Genomic DNA, 25,732 nt, shown 5'->3' on the forward strand with positions numbered 1-25,732 from the left:
CCCGGATCTCAATAGGTGGAATAGCTCACTCCTGACAATTACCATGGTCTTGTCTAAAAATGTGATGTAATTAATGTCTAAGTAAAGGGTGTTCACCAGATAATTGTGTAGGGAATTGCAAAGGGTCACCCCTGTGTCAGTACTATGGCTAATGCTATGTTGTCTACCTTTCAGGACCCAACTTGATGCTCACTGAAGTTAATGGGTTTCTTTCCATTGACTTGAATGGTCATTGGATCAGGTCCATAATGCAGCATTCCTTCTCTTTCTGTACATATTAGCTGAAAAAGAAGAACTCTGCCATTGAATTGTCTAGGTTTTCAGGTCTATGAATCATTCAGAAGGTGATATGTTTTAGGAATGTTGTTTCAGCACTGATAGCTTATGATGAGGTATCAAGGTTACATTAGTAAAAGTATATGACCTCTCCAAAAGAAAGCTGTCAGTACAAATATTTTAATTGACTTCAGTGAGCATTGAAGAGATTTACAATGAAATTTTGAGTCTGGTTTGTTTTCCGAAGTCAAGAAACAACACTGCAGATCATAGCCCAAATCCTCAGCTGATATAAACTGATGTGGCTCCATTGACTTCAACTGAGCTATGTTGATTACATCAGTTCAGAATCTGGTCCCATAATCATCTTTATTTTAAACAAAACAGATTAGTCTACTGCAGAGGTTCTCAAACTGTGGTCCACAGACCACCAGTGGTCCGCAAGCTCCATTCAGGTGGTCCACAGATAGTTCCCCCTAAGGTGCGCCTGGGCGGCCGCACACAAGAAAATGAAGGGCCACCCCCCTAATTAGTGGAGCCACGCAGATGTGTCTCCACTAATTAGGTGTCTGGACCCTGGAGAAGACGCACATGTAAGGTGAGGTGGTGGCCTTGGGGGGAATAGGAGGTAGGTGGGAGGGGACAGTGGGGTGAGAAGAGGGGGTGCGGGGAATTAGGGATGTGCAGGGCTGCAGCGGCCAGAGAAAGAGGTGACTTTCCCCAGTTCCAGGAACGTCCCTCCTTCCCAGCCTCAGCTCTCTGGCTGTTGTGGTGGGGAAGAGACGCCCCCCCAGCCCCGCATCCTTCCCAGCCCCAGCTCAGGGGCTGCTGCGGCAGGGGAGAGAGGGCACATCCATTGCATTAGAAAGGTAAGACTACTGATATTAAAATATGAGTTGTGTGCTTTTACTTTTTTATATAGCGCTTTTATCCAAAGCGCTTTACAATAGTTAGCTAATGGTACAAACAGCATTTGGAAAGATCATTAACTGGTCTGCCGAGACTCCCAGCAATTTTCAAGTGGTCCGTGGAAAAAAAGAGTTTGAGAACCACTGGTCTGCTGTATATAAGAGGGATTTTCAGAACAGTATGTAAGAGCAGGATCATGATAATTATTGTGAGGCTGCAGGTGATAGAGCAAACTGTAAATCAGTACCACAGCCCTATTGATTTTGTCATAGCTGAGGTGAATTTGGGGTCAGGAGTTCCATATGAGTTTGTGATAAATGGTTGAGCAATAAGATATTAAATCTGGAATTAATTAATTAAATATTTGCTTAACATGGACAAAATTAGCTTAACATGGACAAAAGTTGAAATTCTTTCTCTTATTCACATGAAATTATAAAAAGTGCAGAGGCATCCTTCTGGCTGGAGGACATGTGGTGCCACTTAAGCCCCTCTGTGCCACTGATTCTTGGCTTGTCCTAGGTTCAGTTGCGCAGGTCTGGCTGCAGCTTCCATCTCAGCCATGTCACCAACACAGGCTGGGGGGGCTCTCCCTACCCAGTGTGATCTCCTGGTGTTATGCGGCGGAAACAGCAGTCACTGAAATGTGATAACATTCCTGCTAACCCTTCCAGGGTGCTGGGGCTCACAGTTCCAGATTTTCAAACGTGCTCAGCACCTAGCAGCTACCTCTCTTCTGAGGGGGGCTCTCCCTTCCTGGAGGGGAGGGGGAGATATTGGGTGTAGAATCGGAAAACTTGGGGGGAGGGGACTTCTACTGAAAAATGTCAACTTTTTGTCAACCCCTCTCCCCCCCACCCCAAACAAAACTTTTGAAAATTTTTGGCTGAAAATTTCATTTTTTTTTTTTTCAAAGAAATCTCATACTTGTCCTCAGAAAGCAGATACTTTTTTGCTTCTCTGGTTTTACATTGAAAGGTGACCAGCAAAAGGGGAAAGAATTTCCTTTTTCCTTTCATTGTGATGGGGGACAAGACCTGAGAGAAGAGTGTGTTGGTTTTTTTTAATTAAAATTTCTGATCTCCTCTAGCCTGGAACACTCTGTGGTGCATGGAGAACTAGTGAAATTGTGACATCCCAGGAGGCAAGAGAGCGAAAGCTGAGCTGGGGGGAGGGGAAGAGACTTTTAATCAGGGTCTTTAAAACTCTTTGTTAATTTTTTGTTAACAACTTTGATGGCTAATGAACACTGGGAAGAAAAGAAGTCTTTGTTAAAGATTCAACAGCCTCACCCCTTATGAGGTGTCAGCGCTCACAACAAACATCTAAAAACTCTCATAAGTCCTTGTGGAAAAGCAAGGAGATCTGACTTGACCTTTGTGGTATTTTTAAGGTAAAAATAAGAAGGAAATGCCTTCTGTTCTATCCTATCTATCTATGCTATGCCCAGCTATTTCCACGGCATTTTCATGCCCTTTGTATCTCTGACCCTTGCTACCTACAGGCAGTTTAGAGTTTATTGGCTATCTGCTTTTTAGGGATTGATTTCTTTGCACAGTTATGCACTGTATATAGCCTATTCCTAGTGCCTTGTTACATAGGTGCGGAAACTGAGTCACAGAGAGGTGAAGTGATTTGCCCGAGGCTGCACAGTGAGTCAGTGGCAGAACTGGCCTCAGACCCCAGAAGTTCCTGGCTTCCTGTCTGTTTCATGCACTACTCAATACTCTCACTCAATAAACTGTCCCTTCCACGAGCAATAGATACCTATGCACACACCATGAATGTATCTCCATGGACATAGATGCACATCCACTAGTATGGCCAACTCACCCATTCACACATCATGAGCCAGGTCCCACAAAAGCATGAGCTTATTAAACACAATATGATGCTGGGGGCTTTTCATGGGCTTTCTGGGTTTTGAGTCTTTGGGGTGGACTCGGGTCCCATTTTCCAGATTTTATCTGCAGCCACGAGGGTTAGAAAGCTGAGATTCTCCAGGATCTCCTGACTCCAGGTGCTGGGGCTTTAAGAGAAACACCAAATATCATGAAACTTCCTATCAAATCGCAGGAGTTGGCAAAACAGCTCCTGCCACTCTCTCCCATACCACGTGTGCTTCCCCACTAGACAGAACAAACAGCTGCCCTATTAACGCCCTGGGTCCCATAGATCCATTGGGCTCCCGTGAGCCAACTTCTCTCTGGCAACGTGGCTGCACTGGAGTTGTGTTACTAGGGCTTCCCCAGTGGACACTGTCCCCAGGGACCACCCTTAATGGAAGCTCCCCAAGCAGAAGCTGCCTGTGAGGGGCTTTGCAGGGCTGATGCGGGGGCAGGAGCTGGTTTCTGTCTCCCCCAGTCTGCCCACTCCTCTGCAGGATCCCAAGGCCGCAGACTGGCTTGGGATGCAGCCCAAGGCTCTACAGTTCTCTGGCAGAGAGCTGCCAGGTTTGCAGCTAGATAAGGGATGACTTAGAGTGGATGAAATCATCAGTCCCACATTGCAGGGCCCTGGGGGAGTAGCTCTGACCCAGGTGCCAGGCTGTCCCTAGCCAATGTGCCCGATGTGGCTAAAGTTCCCACGATCCACCCTGTTATCTTAACAGCACCTATAATGTGTAGCGCTAACAGGCGGGTTATCAGAAAGTACCTTTATCTCTCTGCTTTCCCCTAGCTCATTCCAGTCCCCGCTGCCTGACTCCCTTCCAAGCCTCCCGCCCCCACTGGCCCCGCTCCTAGCCCCGTTCTGGGAGCAGAAATAACCCAGCCATGGTGGACAAGCACAGCTCTACAATGGGTGGCATTGTTGACACTGCATTTCTGCTCTCATTAAGGATGACCTCACAACCCACCCTTGGCTGCTTCGCCCAGCTCCGCAGAGCAGCGAGGCTGTCTTTTGACTTGGGCACATGAATCTAAGGAGGAACAGTGCACTCATTGTAGAGCCTGCCTCTGTCCGGTGTCTTTCTACCCCCAGCACGCACATCAGGATGCTGCCAAGGACCCAGCGTGCTGGGCAACCACCAGCAGCCGCCTTCGCTGGGAACCAGCATTGCATTGACTGCTCGAGGCAGGGTCCTGGAGCTCTGGGAAGATGCTCACAGGGTGGAGAGCGACCCCCACCAGCCGGGGGCCAGGCAGGGCAGGGCAGGGAGCAGTCCAACACACGCCAAACTATCTCTTAAAGCGGCATCTGCCCCTGTTGTCTGGCTGAGCAGCACATCCCTCCATGTGGGCCCATAGATTTCAAGGGGGCAAAACACAACTCCAGGAAGGGGTAGGCAGAAGGGGGCTCCAAGCGACTAGGAGCACAGGAGCTGCCTGGGTGGATCAGAGCCGGGGGTCCAGCTCATCCAGTATCCTGCCACCACAAGTGGCCAGTGCCAGCTGCTCTAGAGGAAGAGGCAAGACTCCCTGTAGAGCCCGGTTATGGGGCAATCTGCTCCCAGGGACGGCGCCTGAGCACATTTCCACCAGCCTCGTCCCAGCCCCCGGTTCTCTCTCCGCTCTGAGGTCGGAGCGGCCTTTCCCCTGACAGCCCGGTGATGGTGCGCAGGGCTGCAGGGGAGCATTGGCTGAAGCCCCTTGGGATGGATTGGGTCTCACAGGGGGTCAACTTGCAAAGACGCTTTTGGCCACTGTTGCATTTGCACCTGCAGCACCAGCACGTCCTCCCCACAGTGAGTCACAGTCCCCAGGACGTCCAGATTGCCTGCTAACTGCCAGGGCGGTGCCCATGAAACTGCCTCCTGCACCAGTTGGGCGCAGGAGAGGGGAACATGAAATTAATCTGACAGGTCTATTTCACAGGTTATGCTCTTATGCAATTGTACTTGGATTCTCTCTTCCGCTCTGGTAAAGCAACACCCTATACCCGTCCCAGCTGGAGTCGGAGGGGGGGAGGGGGAGAGGCGGAAGTGAGGGATCTGCCATGGTGGGGAAGAGAGAAAGAGGCTGGTAGAGAAGAAGAGAGAGGGGCCTTCCCCAGCCCTAGAGATGCTCCACTGAGCGCTCGCTGAAACAGTGGCCCTGGCTGACACCAAGCCACACAACCTGCTTTGCCATCCCAACCCAAGGCTGCAGGGCCGACATCGGAGAATTGAGGTGTTTCTAACTCCAGCCTGACCAGATATGTTCTAGTGGGTTCCTACTCAGTGTCAGGCATCCACACCTCCCTCCAGCGCCCTTGAGAGGAGCTCCCTGGAAGAACAAGTCCCAGCACATCATGGGTGGCAAGTGGGAAGGGAAGAAGTGAGCTCAGAGGGAATAACACAGCTTACAAAGTATAATTTATCCAGAGTCACCTATTGGAGCTGTTCCAGAGGGGTTTACAAATTCTGCTGGACTGAGTGTGTAGGCAGTTAGATCTTGGAAAAATGCTGGGTTCATTGTAGTTCTTTAGGGAAGCCATTCTGCAGACACTACTAAGTTTTTTCAGCCCCTGAGAGTCTCTGTGCAGATCATTACTTAGCTAGAGAGCTGTTGGCTATGGGATCTCCCTGTAATCCAACACAATCCCATGGTATCAGCAGCATCCTGCATCATGTTTTATAGCTCTCCACCCATTCCCTCATGAATCATCCCCAGTACCTGGAAGTGAGCTCAAGATTATCCTCCCCATTTGGTACGGAGTTCAAATGAGGTAGAGAGCAGCAAAGTGACTTGCCCAGGGCTGTAGGGAAAATCAGTATTAGAGCCACCATTACACTGTAGGGGTTCCTGGCTATCAGGCCTGTGCTTAGGTACCTGCACCACACCTCAGGTGCAGTCCTTTAAAGGGATACTTGAAGTGATTGAGAAAGAGTCAGTGTCCCAGGAATTGGTAATAGAAGGACAGATTAGAGTAAACTTGCACATGGGTAGCACCTTTCAGCCAGCATGCCCCAGCACTTCACAAACCGTACCCCACAGATTTGCACAGGGAAGCTACACCCCGACTTTGCAGCGGTGCTACTGATTCTGGATGCCCACCCCTGCTGGATTTTCAGCAGTGACCATGTTGGTGTCAGCAGGAGCTCAGCCCTTTCTGAAATCAGCAAGGGAGGGTAGCAGAGGGACAGACGGGGAGGGCACTAGCAGGGATGCTTACAGAGGAGCAGGAACACAGCTAGATATTCAGCAAAAACAAAGAGGCCTTGTGGCACCTTAGAGACTAAAATTTATTTGGGCATAAGCTTTTGTGGGCTAAAACCCATTTCATCAGATGCATGGAGTGAAAAATACAGTAAGCAGTATATATATGTATTACAGCACATGATAAGATGGAAGTTGCCTTACCAAGTGTGTGTGTGAGGGGGTGTCAGTGCTAATGAGGCCAATTCAATCAAGGTGGATATCACCCATTCCCAATAGTTGACAAGAAGGTATGAGAATCAATAGAGGGAAAATTACTTTTTGTAATGATCCATCCACTTCCAGTCTTTATTCTGGCCTAATTTGATGGTGTCCAGTTTGCAAATTAATTCCAATTCTGCAGTTTCTCATTGAAGTCTGTTTTTGAAGCTAGCTCTTCAGTTATTCCCCTCTTTCTGTGTAACCCAGCCTCTGTTTAGCAATCCCCATAGCTGGGGGCACACAAGATAAGCAGAGCATGCAGATAGAGGAATGCCCCTGCTAGGAACTCATGTGGGCATCCCTTGAGGACAGCTGTCCCTTGGCTGCTGAAGGACTGCTGCAGTGCAGAGCTGTCCCTGTACTTCTGCCAGGGGTGGCCTTGGCCCTATGCTTTGTGTATGTGCCTCTGCCCTTCACTGCAGGGCTGATCCTACTTTCATCCCACCCACGGAGCTGCTGTGAATAGCTTCCTCTAGCAGCAATCAACTGTAGAGCTAGACAAAGCTGCCCCCTCTCCAAAAAAAACCCAAAAAACCCCAAACCCACAAACAAACAAACGCACACATGTCTAGGTTGACTGAAATATCTTGCAAGTTCAAGCTGAATTTCTTGAGTAGGGGTGGCCATAAAAAAGCAATTCCAAGTAGTACAAGGGTTGGGTTACAGCATTTTAAAATGACAGATTCACTTTGAATTGACTACGCTCTCCTCCCCCACGAAAAAAAGGTAAGAAGCCTCAACAGCTAAATAAAGGGATTCCATTTCCAGTCAAACAAAACACTGTTGAATGTGAAACAGAATTTTACTTTTTTGTTTTGCTGAAAAATTCTCATTTTGGGTCAGCCCACCCTGTCGCCCTGCCCCGCTTCCTCCGTTCAAACACTGAACCAAAATACCCCAAACCTAATTTGCACAGCTCTGCCTTGAAGTGTGCAACAAGTTTCATGGGTGCTGCTAAAGGAGAAGCTAAGCTACCTAGTCTTGAGTGCCACCTGCTGGCACTTTAAGTATATAGACGCAGACAGCACAGGTAGCAGGACCCATATAAAGGGGATTTTAAAAACACTGGCCCTGGGCTATCAAAACAATGACAGAATTAGGGAGGGGAGTTATTTTGCTCCCAGTGAATGAGGAGCTGCATCCCCCTAATTCCCCAAAGTGAGAGCTAAAAAAGGGGTGGTGAAATGAAGCCACAGGATTGCCTGAGATCTACTTAAGGATTTCCCCAAGTCCTTCAGCCAGTCAGGACAAGTGCCAGAGAGAGATTTTGCTGATCAACAGAACACCCAAGCTTCCTGGAAGACAAAGATCCCTTTCGTGGTGTAAGGAGGAGGAAAATAAAGAGAGAAAGAAAGAGACAAAGCAAATCCCTCAAAATAATCACTGGATGCAATCTCCACCAGCACCACCCTACCTCTCCATTCCCCCGCCCTCCAAAGGCAACTGGGAAGGGCTTGTATTGCACACCTTGATCACCTCCTGCCTTAGAGACTTCATTTGCAACAAGTGTTCTGTAGAGGGTGGGGTGGGTGGGAAGAGAGTAAGAACGCATGTGCCCTGTGGGGTTGTCCTTCCCACCTGCTCTAGAAGCCCATGGTGGGAAGCTGCTGCGCGTGGACCTTTTCCCACCTCCCTGCAGCCCTCCTCTGCTCAAGGTGCTAGGAAAGGAGACCAAAGCTTGGCTCAAGGGCTGAATTTCAAGAGATGTCAGTGAGGTAGCTGCTGCTACCTACAAAGCCCTGGCCCAGAACCACAACACCTGAGAGTGATTTAGCACTGGGTTCCCCCATGAACACGTGCTGGGCTACAGGAGAGAGGTGGTTCCTTTCTGTCTATGCCTCCGTCCTGACATGGGCCACCCTTCACACTGGGATCTACTCCCTAGAGCACGCAGTTGGCTATCCAGGGCTATCCAAGACCCCGCTGCTATATTGTTATATTTAAGGGGGATTCTGATTTAGAGGCCTTTGGTCATACTCCCACAGATAGTAGCATTGCCCCTTGACTCGCCTGCCAAGCACATATACCAAGTGTCTGAGTTTGCAGTGCCCTTCACACAGATCAGGCTTACTATTGAGACACTATATCAGTAGGGTCAAACTAACCGGTCTCACTCTAAACCTAGCTCACGTTCCCTAGTGGGGGTGAACGATCCACTTCTTCACGACAATAGGAAGAGCTGATAAAGGATCAGAAAGTGATGTCACAATGAATGCTTGGCTGTCGCAAGCCAGATATCCCTGTGGTAACTTTTCTACCACTTCCTGCTTAAACCCTCCAAATGCCCACTCTCATGGTCTGAATTTTGCCCTTCTCCTCCACGGGAGATTTCTGTCCTCCCTGAGCTTCCCTCAGGGCACCTGTGTTATGGTTTGACAGGTGTACCGCCCCCATCAGACTCCCCACCTGAATGTCCCCTCATTGGGGGGAAGAGGAGGAGGAAAGAAGGGGAAGAAAAGAAAAAAAAAAAAAAGGGAGAGGTTTTTTCCTCCACCCCTCATGTCTCTTCACTGTGCCATACTAGAGCCATGCTCAACTGAGTTTCCTTTCCCCACTGATTCTGCCAAGCCTGTTCCCTTGGCTGTGGTTTTGCCACACAGAAACTGGGGAGCGTGGGAGTCTCATTCATCCAGTCACACACATTGCTAATTAGATGAGCCATTTGGCTAGTTTGCAAATACTTTAAAGGATGAACTAGCTCATCTTACCCATGGGTGAGTGGCCCAGCAGTGTTTGTTCCAGCCCACTCTGCAAAGTGTAGTGATGAGATCTCAGCTCCTGCAGTTGAAGGATGGCTGCCTGGCATTGTAAGCTGGAGTAGGCTTTTCAAGAGTCTTGTGACATAGGAGCACAAGTGCTCAAATCATTTTGAAAATGCAAGTTCATGATGCAGCAGGCAGATGAGATGGGTCCCATTAGAGACAGTGGCTCACAGCCCAAGCTGGCATTAGCCCACCCAGCTACATTTGGCACAGTGCCACTGCAGTCACTTACACCAGCTGATACCTGGCTTACTGCACCCACTCCTGCTTTTCCATAACAATTCCCCAGGTCAGCAGGCACAAGGCACAGGAAACTTCCCCTTGTTAAGAGCTCACTCTTTTCCAGAGTACTTTGACAGGATGTGTTATTTTCTGGGAAGAAATGGAAAAAAAACAAAAAAGCAACTCTGCTACTGCCAAGCAGCTCTGTGGCTCCCTCCCCCAAGATTGCCTGGCCACCCTGTAACTGGATCCCTCTGCCTGTTCTCTGTTGGCACTGTTACCCAGGCCCTATATGTGGGCTGCGTAAGTAGCTCGCATTCTGAAATAAGCAGGGAGAAGCCCCCATGGAGCCCACCTTTCATTACTCCTTCACTGGGGCTGATTAACTCTGGTTGGTTAATCAATTTGTTCCAAAACCTTCTCTGATGACACCTCAACCTGGGACAGTTCCTCAGATTTGTCACCTAAAAAGGATGGCTCAGGTTTAGGAATCTCCCCTACATCCTCAGCCATGAAAACCATGCAAAGAATTCATTTAGTTTCTCTGCAATGGCCTTATCATCCTTGAGTGCTCCTTTAGCATCTCGATTGTCTAGTGGCCCTACTGATTGTGTACCAGGCTTCCTGCTTCTGATGTAGGACTAAATGGTCTGCTTTCAGAATGGAGTCATTGTGGATAAGTCTCTAAAAACATCCACTCAATGTGCAGCGGCAGTCAAAAAAGCCAACAATGTTGGGAATCATTAAGAAAGGGCTAGATAAGGAAAATATAATTGCCTCTATATAAATCTATGGTACACTCACATCTTGGTACACTCATTAATGATCTGGATGATGGGATGGATTGCACCCTCAGCAAGTTCACGGGTGACACTAAGCTGGGGGGAAAGAGGTAGATATGCTGGAGGGTAGGGATAGGGTCCAGCGTGACCTAGACAAATTGGAGGATTGGGCCAGAAGAAATCTGATAAGGTTCAACAAGGACAAGTGCAGAGTCCTGCACTTAGGATGGAGGAATCCCATGCACTGCTACAGGCTGGGGATGGACAGCCTAAGCATTAGTTCTGCAGAAAAGGACCTGGGGATTATAGTGGAGGAGACACTGGATATGAGACAGTGTGCCCTTGTTGCTAAGAAGGCTAACAGCATATTGGGCTGCATTAGTAGGAGCATTGCCAGCAGATCAAGGGAAGTGATTATTCCCTGTTCTTTGGCACTAGTGAGGCTCTATCTGGAGTATTGTGTCCAGTTTTGGCACCCCCTCCCCCAGGACGGATGTGGGCAAATTGGAGAGAGTCCAGCAGAGGGCAACAAAAATAATCAGGGGGCTGGGGCATATGACTTATGAGGAGAGGCTGAGGGAACTGGGCTTAGTCTGCAGAAGAGAAAAGAGTGAGGGGGGATTTGATAGCAGCTGTCAAATACCTAAGGGGGGGGGGGGGCCTAAAGAGGATGGAGCTCAGCTGGTACCACTGAGAACAGATGACAGAACAAGGAATAATGGTCTCAAGTTGCATTGGGGGAGGTTTAGGTTGGATATTAGAAAAAAACAACTATTTCACTGGGATGGTGGTGGTGGAGAAGCACTGGAATGGGTTACCTAGGGAGGTGGTGGAATCTATCCTTAGAGGTTTTTAAGGTGTGGCTTGACAAAGCCCTAGCTGGGATGATTTAATTGGGGTTGGATTAGTTGACCTCCTGAGGTCTATTCCAACCCTAATCTTCTGTGAATAATGTGCATAGATGTGGTTGCCCTATCTCAAAAAAAGATTAGAATTGGAAAAGGTGCAGAGAAGGGCAACAAAAATGATTAGGGGTATGGAACAGCTGCCACCTGAGGAGAGAATTATAAGACTGGGCTTTTACAGCTTGGAAAAAAGACAATTAAGGGTGGAGAGGGTGAGAATATGCTGAGGTCTATAAAATCATGACTGGTGTGGAGAAAGTGAATAAGAAAATGTTATTTACTACTTCTAACACAAGAAGTAGTGGTCACTAAATGAAGTTAATAGGCAGCAAGTTTAAAAAACAAACAAACCACACCACACAAAAAAGTATTTCTTCACACAATGCAGTGTCAACCTGTGGAACTCTTTGCCAGGGGATGTTGTGAAGGCCAAGACTAACATGGTTCAAAAACCAAACAAACAAACAACCCATGAACTAGATAAGTTCATGGAGGCTAGGTCCATCAGTGGCTAATAACCAGGATGGACAGCAATGGTCCCTAGCCTGTTTGCTAGAAGGTGGGAATGAGTGACAGGGGATGGATGACTTGATGATTACCTGTTCTGTTCATTCCCTCTGGGGTACCTGGCCAGGGCCGGCTTTAGGCCGATTCAGCTGAATTGGGCCCCGCGCTGCAGCTCTCCACCCCGCCCCCAGCTCACTTCCCCGGCCCCTCCTCCTCTCCCCTGAACGCTCCGCCCCCTCCCCTGCTTTCCGCGAATCAGATTCGCGGGAAGTTTGAAAAGAAGCAGGGGCAGGCCGGTGTATCAGCACACAAGGTAAGCTGGGGTGGTGGGGGCGCGAGAAGGGCTCAGGGAGGCGCGGCCCGTTCCCGCAGGCCCCAGCGGCTCTGGCCCGGCTTGGCTCCAGCCCGGCCCCCGCGGCGCGGCGCGGCTCCGGCCCCGGCCACGTACCTGGCATTGGCCCCTGTTGGAAGACAGGATACTGGGCTAGATGAACCTTTGGTCTGACCCAGTATGGCTGTTCTTTTGCTGCATTAGGGTAGTGCATAACAAAAAACAGCCCCCACACGACATGGGCAGCAGTACTTTTCCTATTATTAAAATCAGTCTTTTCCCCTCCTCAGCAGTCTTGAGTCTATTGGTGCTCAGCTGCTGTTTGGCTTTGAGACTTCCAGCTCACATCTGCTGTGTGCTCAGAGGGGGCAGCTGAAGAGAAGCACCTAACACTGACTAGCAAGACAGCTAGTGAGGAAAGCTGTCCTGCTCCCAGCTAGCACCCACTACAGACACAGGTGGTAGCAACTCTGCCCAGGGGACAGATGGACTCTGCATTCTAGTACCATCTCTCTGCTTGTACCAAGCCTGGAAGTGGTTTCCCCAGACTCCCCTAGGGCCAGGCCACACAGCCCCAGCCCAGGAAGCCCAGAGAAAGCATGCTTGCAATAGTGTTTATTGTATCATACTGATCTCACAGGCTGCATTTCTCCATCTCCCCCACATGACTGCCATGAGCATCACACACAGTGCCCCCATCAGCATCACCCCAGCTAAGGCCAAGATCCAGGCTGCTCCAGTGCTCCTTGGTGACCCTGTGGAAAGAGAGCTCAGTCTGGAGCAGGTAAGTCCCTTTAGAGTCCTGATCAGACTCCCATCCTGCTCCACTATTTGTCCAACCACCATTTCCTCTTCCAACTTTCCCCAGTCACAGGCTCAGCCTATTATACAGTAGTTACCAGCACTATGCTGTACCTAGACCAGTTCTCTCTCATAAATCCAGAGTCCTTCCCAGCTTGAGAAGGGAGAGTGGGTTATTGTCCTAGCCCCTTGCCAACAGGACATGTTCACTGCAGATTGGATGGGTTAGTGCAGCCAGTGGTTCCTCCAGTAGGAGAAGAGTCAGTAGCAGCTCTGCATGTCCCTGCAGTCCTGTCTCTCTAGGCCATGCTGTCATGGGCCCCAGCCTTCTCTGGTGGCAATGTGATACCAGTGTGCTCAGAACACAGGGTTGGGCATTCCCCACAGGCTTCTAATTGGGATGCCTCTAGAGCAGTTATTCAGGCTAGGAGAGTCAGAGGCATGCATGCCCAATGATGGGTTTAGAGGCTGCCTTCCCTCCAAGTCCATTTGGCCACAGCAGGATGAGGATCAGCAATTAAATATTACTACTAGCCCACACCATAGGGCTGTAAACCCAAGTAAGCCAGCCAGGTTGGAGATGTAGTCAAGGAAACAGGAGTTAATTCCCTGGTCATCCTTACAACTGGCCATGGGCAGGTCAATGACTGAACTAGCCTCACTGGCTTGGTGCCCTATCATTGTAGGGTCACCCCAGGGTGGCTTTGACTGGAAGGTCTCTTGGAACCAATGGTCCCTGCCATAGGGCGCTCCCCCACAGTGAAGTTGGTTTCAGGCAGCAGATTAGGCTTGAAGGCTTTTACAAAGAAGGATACTAGGCCAGACTCACCAAGTTCTGGAAACACTTCCCTCTTCAGCCTAGCCTGGAGGAGAAGCACAGGCCCCTGGCTAGTGACGTGGGAAAGCCCATCTTGAAGGTGCTGCTCAGAGCTCCTCCTGCCCCCTACGACAGACAACAGCTGTTTAGCTGCAGAGTAGACAAGTCTGGAAGTCCTGTTAACCAAGGAGCATCCATGCTTCCATCACCCCATGTCTGGGGAAAGCCAGTCAGTGGGGCATCTGCTGCAGCAGAGCATCAGCCCAGCTCCCTTCAGCATCTAGTACCACTTCAGGGCAAAGCCAGAGAAAGAGAGCTGCATTGTCAGCCACTTCCACTGGAGGGGGAAGGAGAAGTGAGCCCCTATTCCAAATGGAGTGGAGAACTCTGCATTGGTTTGTTCAGAGAGGTGACCATGCTGTGCAAGCAGCAGGGTGAGTTGGAAACTACTCCCCTTTGATGAGCAGGAAGCCCAGCTGTCATCTGGCCTGCTCCCGCTTCACCACAGCCCAAGCAAGAGGATGGGAAGGTACTCACGGGCTACAGCAGGGCAGGAGAGGGTGCAGGGCTCCAGCCTGGAAGGCCGGCACACTGAGGTGCTGCAGTGCAGGTACACCTAGGAGAGACAGACAGACTACAGCTCAGGTTGGACAGGCCCTTCTTGACATGCCCCTGCCTTTGCTTACAGGGGAGTGAAGCTACACTCCAGATTACAGGGTCTGGAAACTCAGGACCTGAACCTGTGGGGTGAGTGGCCTGTTAGTGTAGGAGCACTGGAGGGGCTGGGCAGCGAGGAGCATCATGGAGTTCAGGAAGATGAAGAATCTTAGTCAGCCTAAGGTTTGCCCTACACTGTCTCATGGTGTTATTCCCTGATGAAAGGCAAGGAGACTAGCAACATGGAAGGGGGAAAGACTTGTGGAGCAGGCCCAATGTGACAGACATGGCACAAGCATGCAGAGTGCTAGAGAGTATTGATCACATCAGAGACTGATCAGCCCTACTGGAATAGAAGGGAGGTCATACCGGGCCTGTGAGTGCCTGCTGGGAGGCAGACTCCATGAAGGTGAAGGTGCTGACGATGAAGCGCTGGTGGTGAGACGGGAACTGCAGCCCCGAGGCAGCTCCCACAGGCACCAGCTGGGTGCGGTAGTTATCTCCTGTGTATGGGCACCTGGGAATAAGGGGAGCAACTGAGAGATGGTGCCCTGCACTCCCCAGGCCCAAATAGAGACCCTCTCATCCTGGACCCCCAGTCACTCACCCATCCACCAGGATAGGCCACTGCAGCTGCTGCTGGGGGTTGGTGCTGGGGGTGGCCCAGCAGTGGTGCAGGACCAGAACCAGATCTGGGTCAGTTCTCTGCAGGATCTGGACCTCCACATAGATGGGGTCCCGCAGAACTTTCACCACAGGGTAATCTCGATCTGTGTAGTAAGAGCCATAACTCTGCTCTGGAACAGAGATAAGCAGAGGGGTCACTGCAGGTCAACATGAGATGCAGGTAGAGAAGTATAGTGCATCGTATGGGGCCAACACCCACAGGCTGTTCAGGAGGGCCTGGACTCCCAGCTCAGGGGGCAGTGTTCCCGCAGTGCTAGATCTAGCCCTGCTCCTGCATTGTGGGCTGTCTTTCCAAACACTGAGGACAGATACAGCTCACTTCTGGCTGAGCGAGAGGTTAGTGTAAATCTAAAACACATCACTGATCAGTCAGTTAATGGGGAGAATGCAGCGGGTCGTATTAAAGGGTGAATTGTCGGGTTGGAGGGAGGTTACTAGTGGAGTGCCTCAAGGTTCGGTTTTGGGACCCATTTTATTTAATCTATTTATAACTGACCTCGGAACCGATTGCAAGAGTGGGCTGATAAAGTTTGCGGATGATACGAAGGTGGGAGGAGTTGCAAATTCGGAGGAGGATAGGGATATTCTGCAGGGAGACTTGAATGAGCTTGTGAATTGGAGTATCAGAAATAGGATGAAATTTAATAGTGAAAAGTGTAAGGTGATGCACTTGGGGATGACTAATAACAATTTTAGTTACAAGATGGGGACGCATTGGTTAGAAGTAACGGAAGAGGAGAAGGACCTAGGGGTCCTTGTGGACCGCAGGATGACTATGAGTCGACTGTGTGATGTGGCGGTGAAAAAAGCCAATGCGGTCTTGGGATGTATTAGGCGAGGTATATCTAGTAGGGATAAGGAGGTCCTGCTTCCGTTGTATAAGGCGCTGGTGAGACCTCATTTGGAGTACTGTATGCAGTTCTGGTCTCCCATGTTTAAAAAAGATGAACTCAAACTGGAACGGGTGCAGAGAAGGGCGACTAAGATGATCAGAGGAATGGAAAACCTGTCGTATGAAAAGAGATTAGAGGAGCTTGGGTTGTTTAGTCTGACAAAGCGAAGGCTGAGGGGGGATATGATTGCTATCTTTAAATATATCAGAGGGGTAAATACAAGGGAGGGAGAGGAATTATTCCAGCTTAGTACTAATGTGGACACGAGAACGAATGGATATAAACTGGCCGTGGGGAAGTTCAGGCTTGAAATTAGACGAAGGTTTCTGACCGTCAGAGGGGTGAAATATTGGAACGGCCTTCCGAGGGAAACGGTGGGGGCGAAGGACCTGTCTGGTTTTAAGATTAAGTTAGATAAGTTTATGGAGGGGATGGTTTAATGGTAAAACATAGTAGCCAAGGAAAACCAAGCAATGGTACGTAAATAGCATAATGGCCAACAAGGGTCAGGCTAGAGACTCTTGCCTACATGCTTGGGGTATTACTGATCGCCATATTTGGGGTCGGGAAGGAATTTTCCTCCAGGGTAGATTGGCTCAGCCTCTGGAGGTTTTTCGCCTTCCTCCGCAGCATGGGGCAGGGATCACTAGCAGGAGGGTCTCTGCCGATTGAAGTCACTAAAACACAGGATTGGGGACTTCAACGGCAGAGTCCAGGGAAGGGTCTTGCGGCCTGCAGCATGCAGGGGGTCAGACCAGATGATCATAATGGTCCCTTCTGACCTTAAAGTCTATGAGTCTATGAGTCACAGCCTTGTCTCATGTCTCCACTGCCAAGCTAGAATCTCATGTCCCCAACCCTCCCATCCCACACAGTATTTAGCTCCCCTTCAACTGAGGCCCAAAATCCTGCCCCAAGTGATCTGCATGAACCCCCCCACAGAGCTCTCCTACCTGTGGCAATGCGCAGATCCAGCACCAGGGGGCCAGGCTGGGACACAGCAGGGGGCGGAGGCAGGGTGAAGACCTGGACACTCAGGGGGAGGAAGTTCCCACTGATGGAGTAGCTGCAGCGGACGTGTAACCTAGCAGAGAGCCAACAAGCCTGAGTGGGGCATGGCCAGACATGCACTGCAGAGACTCAATTGAGGGGTAGAAGTGGAAATCAGTCAGAACCTGTTTATTCCAGCTGCCCAGAAGCCCAAGACCATAAGTAAAGAGGGACACCCCAGTATTGCCCTTCTATTGACTTGCTGTGTTTTTAATCATCTCTCTTAGATGCCATGAGCAGATAGAACCCAGGGTTCTGGGAAGAGTCACTATGCAGTGCCTAGTACCTGCCATGCAACAGTTTTCTGGAGGAACAGCTGGCCCTGAACCACTCCCATGTCATTGCCAGGAGCTGAGCAGGGCTCACATGACAGAGGCAGCTCTGGAGATGCAGGGCAGAAGGGGGCAGAGGTACCAGCCCCAGGAGTTACCTGAAAGTGCTGTCCCGGGTGATGGAGCCCAGACTCCAGGCTCTCACATCCCTGGATGCCACTAGCTCATTCTCATACACACCCTGGTTTCCAGCCATCTGTAAGGCCTGGTCTACACTACGGGTTTAGGTCGACTTTAGCAGCGTTAAACCGAATTAAGCCTGGACACGTCCACACAACGAGGCCCTTTCTTTCGACTTAAAGGGCCCTTTAAACCGGTTTCTTTACACCACCTCCGACGAGGGGATTAGCGATAAAACCGGCCTTTGCGGGTCGGAATTGGGGTAGTGTGGACGGAATTCGATGTTATTGGCCTCCGGGAGCTATCCCACAGTGCTTCATTGTGACCGCTCTGGACAGCGCTCTCAACTCAGATGCACTGACCAGGTAGACAGGAAAAGACCCGCGAAGGTTTGAATTTCATTTCCTGTTTGCCCAGCGTGGAGAGCACAGGTGACCACGCAGAGCTCATCAGCACAGGTAACCGTGATGGAGTCCTCCCAGGATCGCAAAAGAGCTCCAGCATGGACCGAACGGGAGGTACGAGATCTGCTCGCCATATGGGGAGATGAAGCAGTGATAGCTGAACTCCGTAGCAGTAAAAGAAATGGAAAAGTATTAGAAAAGATCTCCAAGGCCATGAAGGACCGAGGCCATAACAGGGACACACAGCAGTGCCGCGTGAAAATTAAGGAGCTACGGCAAGCCTACCACAAAGCCAGAGAAGCAAACGGAAGGTCCGGGGCAGAGCCGCAAACTTGCCGCTACTACGCGGAGCTGCATGCGATCCTAGGGGGTGCAGCCACCACTACCCCAACCGTGTGCTATGACTCTCTCACTGGAGAAACACACAGGGAAGACGGTTCGGGGAACGAGGAAGATGACGATGGAGGTACTGTAGGTAGCTCACAGCAGCAAGGAAGCGGAGAAACCGGTTTCCCCAACAGCCAGGATATGTTTGTGACCCTGGACCTGGAACCAGTAACCCCCGAACTCACCCAAGACCCTCAGGGCACACAGGAGACCTCTGGTGAGTGTAACTTTGTAAATATTTGTAAACATTACAAAAAAAAAGCAAGCAAGTCTGTTAACGTGTATGGGGATGGAGCGGAAATCCTCCAGGGACATCTCCAGAAAGCTCTCCTGGTTGAAATGGGGTGATTTTATTAAGGGGGACATTCAGAGGCGCCCGTTCCTGCTATTCTGACCAGAAATGTTCCCCGCTGTTAACCACGCGGTGGGGGGGAGGGGTGAAGTGATCATCCCAGAGAATCGTGTGTGTGTGGGGGGGGTGGTTTACTTGTGTTTGTGCCGCATGTTAACCGGGAAACCGCAGCCCCCTCCTTTCACATTGAAACCCCATTTTAAATGGACAACCCAATTCATCCTTGATATGGGAAATGCGCTGCTGTTTGCAACCTTTCCCACATGTTAAGAAGGTTAAAAAAGCCAAAACACTGTGGCCTACGATGGCTGCCTGCAAGCCGAAATATGCGACCTTGTAATGAAAGAGTGTACCCATTGTTCCCTAAAATGTGTCTTTTTTAACCACCTCTCCCTTCTCCTCCACCAGCTGCAAATGTTTCTCCTTCGCAGAGGCTCGTGAACATTAGAAAGAGAAAACGTAAGACGAGGGACGAGATGTTCACGGAGCTGCAGATGTCCGCCCAGGCTGATAGAGCACAGCAGAATGTGTGGAGGCAGTCAATGTCGGAGATGAGAAAAGCCCAACATGAACGAGAGGAGAGGTGGCGGGCTGAAGATGATAGGTGGCGTCAGCTTGCAGACAGACGGCAAGAGGCAATGCTCCGTCTGCTGGAGCATCAAAGTGATATGCTCGAGCGTATGGTTGAGCTGCAGGAAAGGCAGCAGGAGCAGAGACCGCCGCTACAGCCCCTGTGTAACCAACAGCCCTCCTCCCCAAGTTCCATAGCTTCCTCACCCAGACGCCCAAGAACACGGTGGGGGGGCCTCCGGCCACCCAGTCACTCCACCCCAGATGATCGCCCAAGCATCAGAAGGCTGGGCTTCAATAAGAGTTAAAGTTTTAAAATGCAGTGTGTCCTTTTCCATCCCTCCTCCCCCACCCATCCCAGCTACCTTGGCAATTATCCCCCCACCTCTGTAAGGAACTAATAAAGAATGCATGAATGTGAAAAAACAATGACTTTATTGCCTCTGCAAGCGGGAGGGGAGGGGAGGGTGGGGTGGGGTGGTTGGTTTACAGGGAAGTAGAGTGAACCGGGTCGGGGGGGGGGGGGTTGGAGGGTTCATCAAGGAGAAACAAACAGAAGTTTCACACAGTAGCCTGGCCAGTCACAAAACTCGTTTTCAAAGCTTCTCTGATGCGCACCGCGCCCTGCTGTGCTCCTCTAACCGCCCTGGTGTCTGGCTGCGCGTAATCAGCGGCCAGGCGAGTTGCCTCAACCTCCCACCCCGCCATAAAGGTCTCCCCCTTACTCTCACAGATATTGTGGAGCGCACAGCAAGCAGCAATAACAATGGGGATATTCTTTTCGCTGAGGTCTGAGCGAGTCAGTAAGCTGCGCCAGCGCGCTTTTAAACGTCCAAATGCACATTCCACCACCATTCGGCACTTGCTCAGCCTGTAGTTGAACAGGTCCTGACTCCTGTCCAGGCTGCCTGTGTATGGCTTCATGAGCCATGGCATTAAGGGGTAGGCTGGGTCCCCAAGGATCACGATAGGCATTTCAACATCCCCAATGGTCACTTTCTGGTCCGGGAAGAAAGTCCCTTCCTCCAGCTTTCGAAACAGAGCAGAGTTCCTGAAGACGCGAGCATCATGTACCTTTCCCGGCCATCCCACGTTGATGTTGGTGAAACGTCCCTTGTGATCCACCAGGGCTTGCAGCACCATTGAAAAGTACCCCTTGCGGTTTATGTAGTCGGTGGCTTGGTGCTCCGGTGACAAGATAGGGATATGGGTTCCGTCTATGGCCCCGCCACAGTTTGGGAATCCCATTTCAGCAAAACCATCCACTATTGACTGCACGTTGCCCAGAGTCACTACCCTTGCTATCACCAGGTCTTTCATTGCCCTGGCAAATTGGATCACAGCAGCCCCCACCGTAGATTTGCCCACTCCAAATTGATTCCCGACTGACCGGTAGCTGTCTGGCGTTGCAAGCTTCCACAGGGCTATTGCCACTCGCTTCTCAACTGTGAGGGCTGCTCTCATCTTGGTATCCTGGCGTTTCAGGGCAGGGGAAAGCAAGTCACAAAGTTCCATGAAAGTGCCCTTACGCATGCGAAAGTTTCGCAGCCACTGGGAATCGTCCCATACCTGCAGCACGATGCGGTCCCACCAGTCTGTGCTTGTTTCCCGGGCCCAGAATCGGCGTTCCACGGTATCAACCTGCCCCAGTAACACCATGATTTCCACATTGCTGGGGCCTGTGCCTTGTGAGAGGTCTATGGCCATGTCAATTTCCTCATCACTCTCGTCGCCGCGCTGCAATCGCCTCCTCGCCTGGTCCGGGTTTCGCCTTGGCATGTTCTGGCTCTGCATGTACTCCAGGACAATGCGCGTGGTGTTCATAGTGCTCATAATTGCCGCGGTGATCTGAGCGGGCTCCATGATCCCAGTGCTAGCTATGGCGCCTGGTCAGAAAAAAGGCGCGAAAGTAGTATCTGATGGACCAGGAGAAGGAGGGCGGGAGGGAGGGAGGGCCGAGTGACGACATGGCGTACAGGTACAGGAACAGGGAGAAACACAAACAACTGTCACACAGAATGGTCCCCCCAAAGATTAAACTGGAAACCCTGGGCTTAGCAGGCCGTTGATTTCACGGAGGAAGGGGAAGCAAATGAACACAGAACAAATCTATTTTTTACATCTTAAGGTGGCAGCCGACGCTGCAGCATGAGTGACAGCCATACCAGTATGACGATGACGGATACCAATCATAATATGCCATCATCTGCCAAAAGGCAAGGGGCTGCTGCTGTGTAGCAATGCAGCCCCACGTCTGCCAGCCCCACGTCCGCCAGCACCCAGCATCGCCCTCGGCCTCTTCTGGGTGCTTAGCAGACAATATTGGGCAATTGGCAGAAAATAGTATATTATGACTGGTAACCGTCATCATCGAAACAGTAGCATGTCTGCCCAGGTGGCCATGATTGACAGCCATACCAGTACGACGACGACGGGTACCAGTCATAATATACCATCGCCTGCAAGGGGCTGGTGCAATGCAGCACTACGGCTGCCAGCCCCACGGCTATCACTCATGCTACACCGTCTACCGCCAAAAGGCAGTTAGCAGCTGCTGCTGTGTAGCAATGCAGTCCCACGTCTGCCGGCACCCAGAGGACATATGGTGACGGTGAGCTCAGCTGAGCTGAGCGGGCTCCATGCTTGCCGTGGTATGTTGTCTGCACAGGTAACCCAGGTAAAAAGGCGCGAATCTATTGTCTGCCGTTGCTGTGACGAGGGGGGAGGGGCCTGACGACATGTACCCAGAACCGCCCGCGACACTGTTTTGCATCATCCGGGCATTGGGATCTCAACCCAGAATTCAAAGAAAAGGCGCGAACCGCTTCTCGGCTCGAGCTGTGGCGCAAACGTAGTATCTGACGGCCTAGGGGAAGGAGGGAGGGGGGCCGAGTGACGACATGGCGTACAGGCACAGGGAATTAAAATAAAGAACGGTGGCTGTGCATCAGGGAGAGACACAAACAACTGTCACAGACTGGTCCCCCCCAAAGATTAAACTGAAAACCCTGTTGACGGAGGGAGGGGGAAGCAAATGAATACAGAGAAAATCTATTTTTTACATCTTAAGACGACGGTGCAGCGTGACTGATAGCCCTCGGCATCTTTCTGGGTGCTTGGCAGCAAATACTGGGCGGTGTATGACGATGGTCTTCAGGCCTATTGCACGAGCTGCTGCTCAGGGAAGACTCTGCTAACGTGCGATGACCCGACTTGTAATAGGCCGGCTAACAGTCATAATACACCATTTACTGCCAAAAGGCAAGCCCCACGGCTGCCAGCACCCAGATCGCCGATGAAGGCTACCAGTCTACTGCACCGTCTACCGCCAAAAGGCAGTTAGCAGCTGCTGCTGTGTAGCAATGCAGTCCCACGTCTGCCGGCACCCAGAGGACATATGATGATGGTGAGCTCAGCTGTGCTGAGCGGGCTCCATGTTGTCTGCACAGGTAACCCAGGTAACCCAGATAAAAAGGCGCGAATCTATTGTCTGCCGTTGCTGTGACGGGGGAGGGAGGGGCCTGACGACATGTACCCAGAACCGCCCGCGACACTGTTTTGCATCATCCGGGCATTGGGATCTCAACCCAGAATTCCAAGGGGCGGCAGAGACTGCGGGAACTGTGGGATAGCTGTGGGATAGCTACCCATAGTGCAATGCTCCGGAAGTCGACGCTAGCCTCGTACTGTGGACGAGGTCTGCCGACTAGAGCACCTAGAGCATTTTATTGTGTGGACATACACAATCGGCTGTATACAACCGATTTCAATAAAACCGGCTTCTATAAATTCGAACTAATTTCGTAGTGTAGACATACCCTAAGGAAAGAACAGTCACTGACCCTCAGCTTTGATTCTTGCAGGGCGAGGGAGCTTTGCGAACAGGGGCTGCTAACAGGGAATTTCGCAAGGGAGTTCTCCAAGTGAAGGAGGAGCAATACAGCACCCTTTTGGGGTAAGTGACTGTCTGTAGTGTGTGTTTATTTGTGTTTGAGGGTTACTTGCTGTGTGCTGAGCTTGTGTTTGTCAGTCTGTTTGTTTTGGTTGTTTGAAGGACCCTGTGCTGTGGCTGGCAGTTGGAAGCTGTGAGCTTCAAAGGAAGGTTTGAAAGCTAGAAGCCTCTGGTAAGTGGCGGGGCATTCATACAGGCCAGGGCTTTATAAAGCAGCGCACAAGCTACCAGGGAGCTTTGCGAACAGGGGCTGCTAACAGGGAGTTTCGCAAGGGAGTTTGGAAGGGGAGCAGGAAGGGGGCGAGGGTCCCTTGCCGGTTCCATCTGTTTTCTCTTGATTCCCCTTAATACCTATAAAGCAACTACATTCATAACTTCTTGCTTAAACAACGCTTTCAGCTGACAGGGGGCTGCAGACGGGAGTTTGACAGAGGGAGGCTTACGATGGTTAGGAAGACCCGCAACACCTGTGCCAGCACTGCTACTGTCTCCTCCACCTGTGCCTGTAGCCAGACAGAGCGCCTGAGCATGGATGCCTCTACCCAGATCCTGGTGTGGTTTTGCAAAGACTGTAACTTGCAATTTCCACTTACTGATATCCAGGCTGCGGGGACCATCCAATGTGAGAGGTGCCTGCTGGTGGAATCTCTCAGGCAGCAGGTGGGAGAGCTACAGGAGGAGGTGGCTAGGTTGAGGAGCATCCGAATCCACGAGCAATTCCTCGACAGTGTCCATGTGGAGACAGCTGAGGTAGCTGTCCCAGTACACAGGACTGCTGATACACCACTGGTGGAGGAGGAGATGGCTCAGGGTGGACACTGGCAGCTGGTTACTTCTGGCAGCAGGCAGTGCTCCACCCTTGCTCCGAACCCTCCTGCCGTGGTTCTAGGTAACCGTTATGCTCTTCTTGATACAGGAAAGAAGGAATCACTCCCTACAGTAAAGGAGGAGAAGCCTCGTACCCCTAAGGCTGGAAAGTCTGCTGCCACCACTGCGAATAGGAAACGTAGGGTAGTGGTGGTCGGAGACTCTCTGCTGAGGGGGACGGAGGCGCCCATCTGTCGCCCTGACATTTCATCTCGGGAGGTATGCTGCCTGCCGGGGGCCCGTATCCGAGACGTTACGGAGGCATTGTCGAGGATTATCCAGCCCTCTGACTACTATTATTATAAATAATTACTACCCCATGCTACTCATCCATGTGGGCACAAATGATACTGCGTGGTGTGACACTGAGCAGATCAAGAGTGACCACAGGGCTCTGGGAGTACGGGTGAAGGAGTTTGGAGCGCAGGTGGTATTCTCTTCAATTCTTCCTGTCAAAGGTAGGGGCCTGGGCAGAGACAGATGCATCATGGAGGTGAATGCCTGGCTGCGAAGATGGTGTCGCCAGGAGGGCTTTGGCTTCCTAGACCACGGGATGCTATTCGAGGAAGGACTGCTAGGCAGAGATGGCGTTCACCTTTCGAGGAGAGGAAAGACCCTATTCGGACACAGACTGGCTAACCTAGTGAGGAGGGCTTTAAACTAGGTTCGACGGGGACAGGTGAGCAAGCCCACAGGTAAGTGGGGAACATGGAGACCGGGGAGATGGGTCGGAAACGAGAGGGAGTGTGGGCTATATTGGCAGAGAGAAAGGAGAGTCAGGACAAAACTGGGAGGAAAGATCAAACCAGTATCTTAGATGCCTATATACAAATGCGAGAAGTATGGGGAATAAGCAGGAAGAACTGGAAGTGCTAATAAATAAATACAACTATGACATTGTTGGCATCACTGAAACTTGGTGGGATAATACACATGATTGGAATGTTGGTGTGGATGGGTACAGCTTGCTCAGGAAGGATAGACAGGGGAAAAAGGGAGGAGGTGTTGCCTTATATATTAAAAATGTACACACTTGGACTGAGGTAGAGATGGACATAGGAGACGGAAGTGTTGAGAGTCTCTGGGTTAGGCTAAAAGGGGCAAAAAACAAGGGAGATGTCATGCTAGGAGTCTACTACAGGCCACCTAACCAGGTGGAAGAGGTGGATGAGGCTTTTTTCAAGCAACTAACAAAATCATCCAAAGCCCAAGATTTGGTGGTGATGGGGGACTTCAACTATCCAGATATATGTTGGGAAAATAACACAGCGGGGCACAGACTATCCAACAAATTCTTGGACTGCATTGGAGACAACTTTTTATTTCAGAAGGTTGAAAAAGCTACTAGGGGGGAAGCTGTTCTAGACTTGATTTTAACAAATAGGGAGGAACTCGTTGAGAATGTGAAAGTAGAAGGCAGCCTGGGTGAAAGTGATCATGAAATCATAGAGTTTGCAATTCTAAGGAAGGGTAGAAGGGAGAACAGCAAAATAGAGACAATGGATTTCAGGAAGGCAGATTTTGGGAAGCTCAGAGAGCTGATAGGTAAGGTCCCATGGGAATCAAGACTGAGGGGAAAAACAACTGAGGAGAGTTGGCAGTTTTTCAAAGGGACACTATTAAGGGCCCAAAAGCAAGCTATTCCGCTGGTTAGGAAAGATAGAAAATGTGGCAAACGACCACCTTGGCTTAACCACGAGATCTTGCACGATCTAAAAAATAAAAAGGAGTCATATAAAAAATGGAAACTAGGACAGATTACAAAGGATGAATATAGGCAAACAACACAGGAATGCAGGGGCAAGATTAG

The 25,732-nt window shown here is 50.6% G+C and overlaps 1 protein-coding gene across 1 annotated transcript in view; it reads right to left on the bottom strand.

Moving 5' to 3' along the window:
• Positions 1 to 13,511: 13,511 nt before the first annotated feature.
• Positions 13,512 to 25,732, bottom strand: part of LOC117880084 (zona pellucida sperm-binding protein 4-like) — a 21,802-nt gene continuing 9,581 nt past the window's right edge. Inside the window, exons 6-11 of the mRNA XM_034775805.1 lie at positions 17,369 to 17,485; positions 16,842 to 16,972; positions 14,916 to 15,105; positions 14,678 to 14,825; positions 14,185 to 14,267; positions 13,512 to 13,770 (exon numbers count right to left, since the gene is read on the bottom strand). Coding sequence (XP_034631696.1) covers positions 13,512 to 13,770; positions 14,185 to 14,267; positions 14,678 to 14,825; positions 14,916 to 15,105; positions 16,842 to 16,972; positions 17,369 to 17,485 — 928 coding nt within the window. The remainder of the gene's footprint in view (positions 13,771 to 14,184; positions 14,268 to 14,677; positions 14,826 to 14,915; positions 15,106 to 16,841; positions 16,973 to 17,368; positions 17,486 to 25,732) is intronic.

The sequence above is a fragment of the Trachemys scripta genome, chromosome 7, assembly GCF_013100865.1.
Source record: "Trachemys scripta elegans isolate TJP31775 chromosome 7, CAS_Tse_1.0, whole genome shotgun sequence".
NCBI classification, from domain to species: domain Eukaryota; kingdom Metazoa; phylum Chordata; order Testudines; family Emydidae; genus Trachemys; species Trachemys scripta.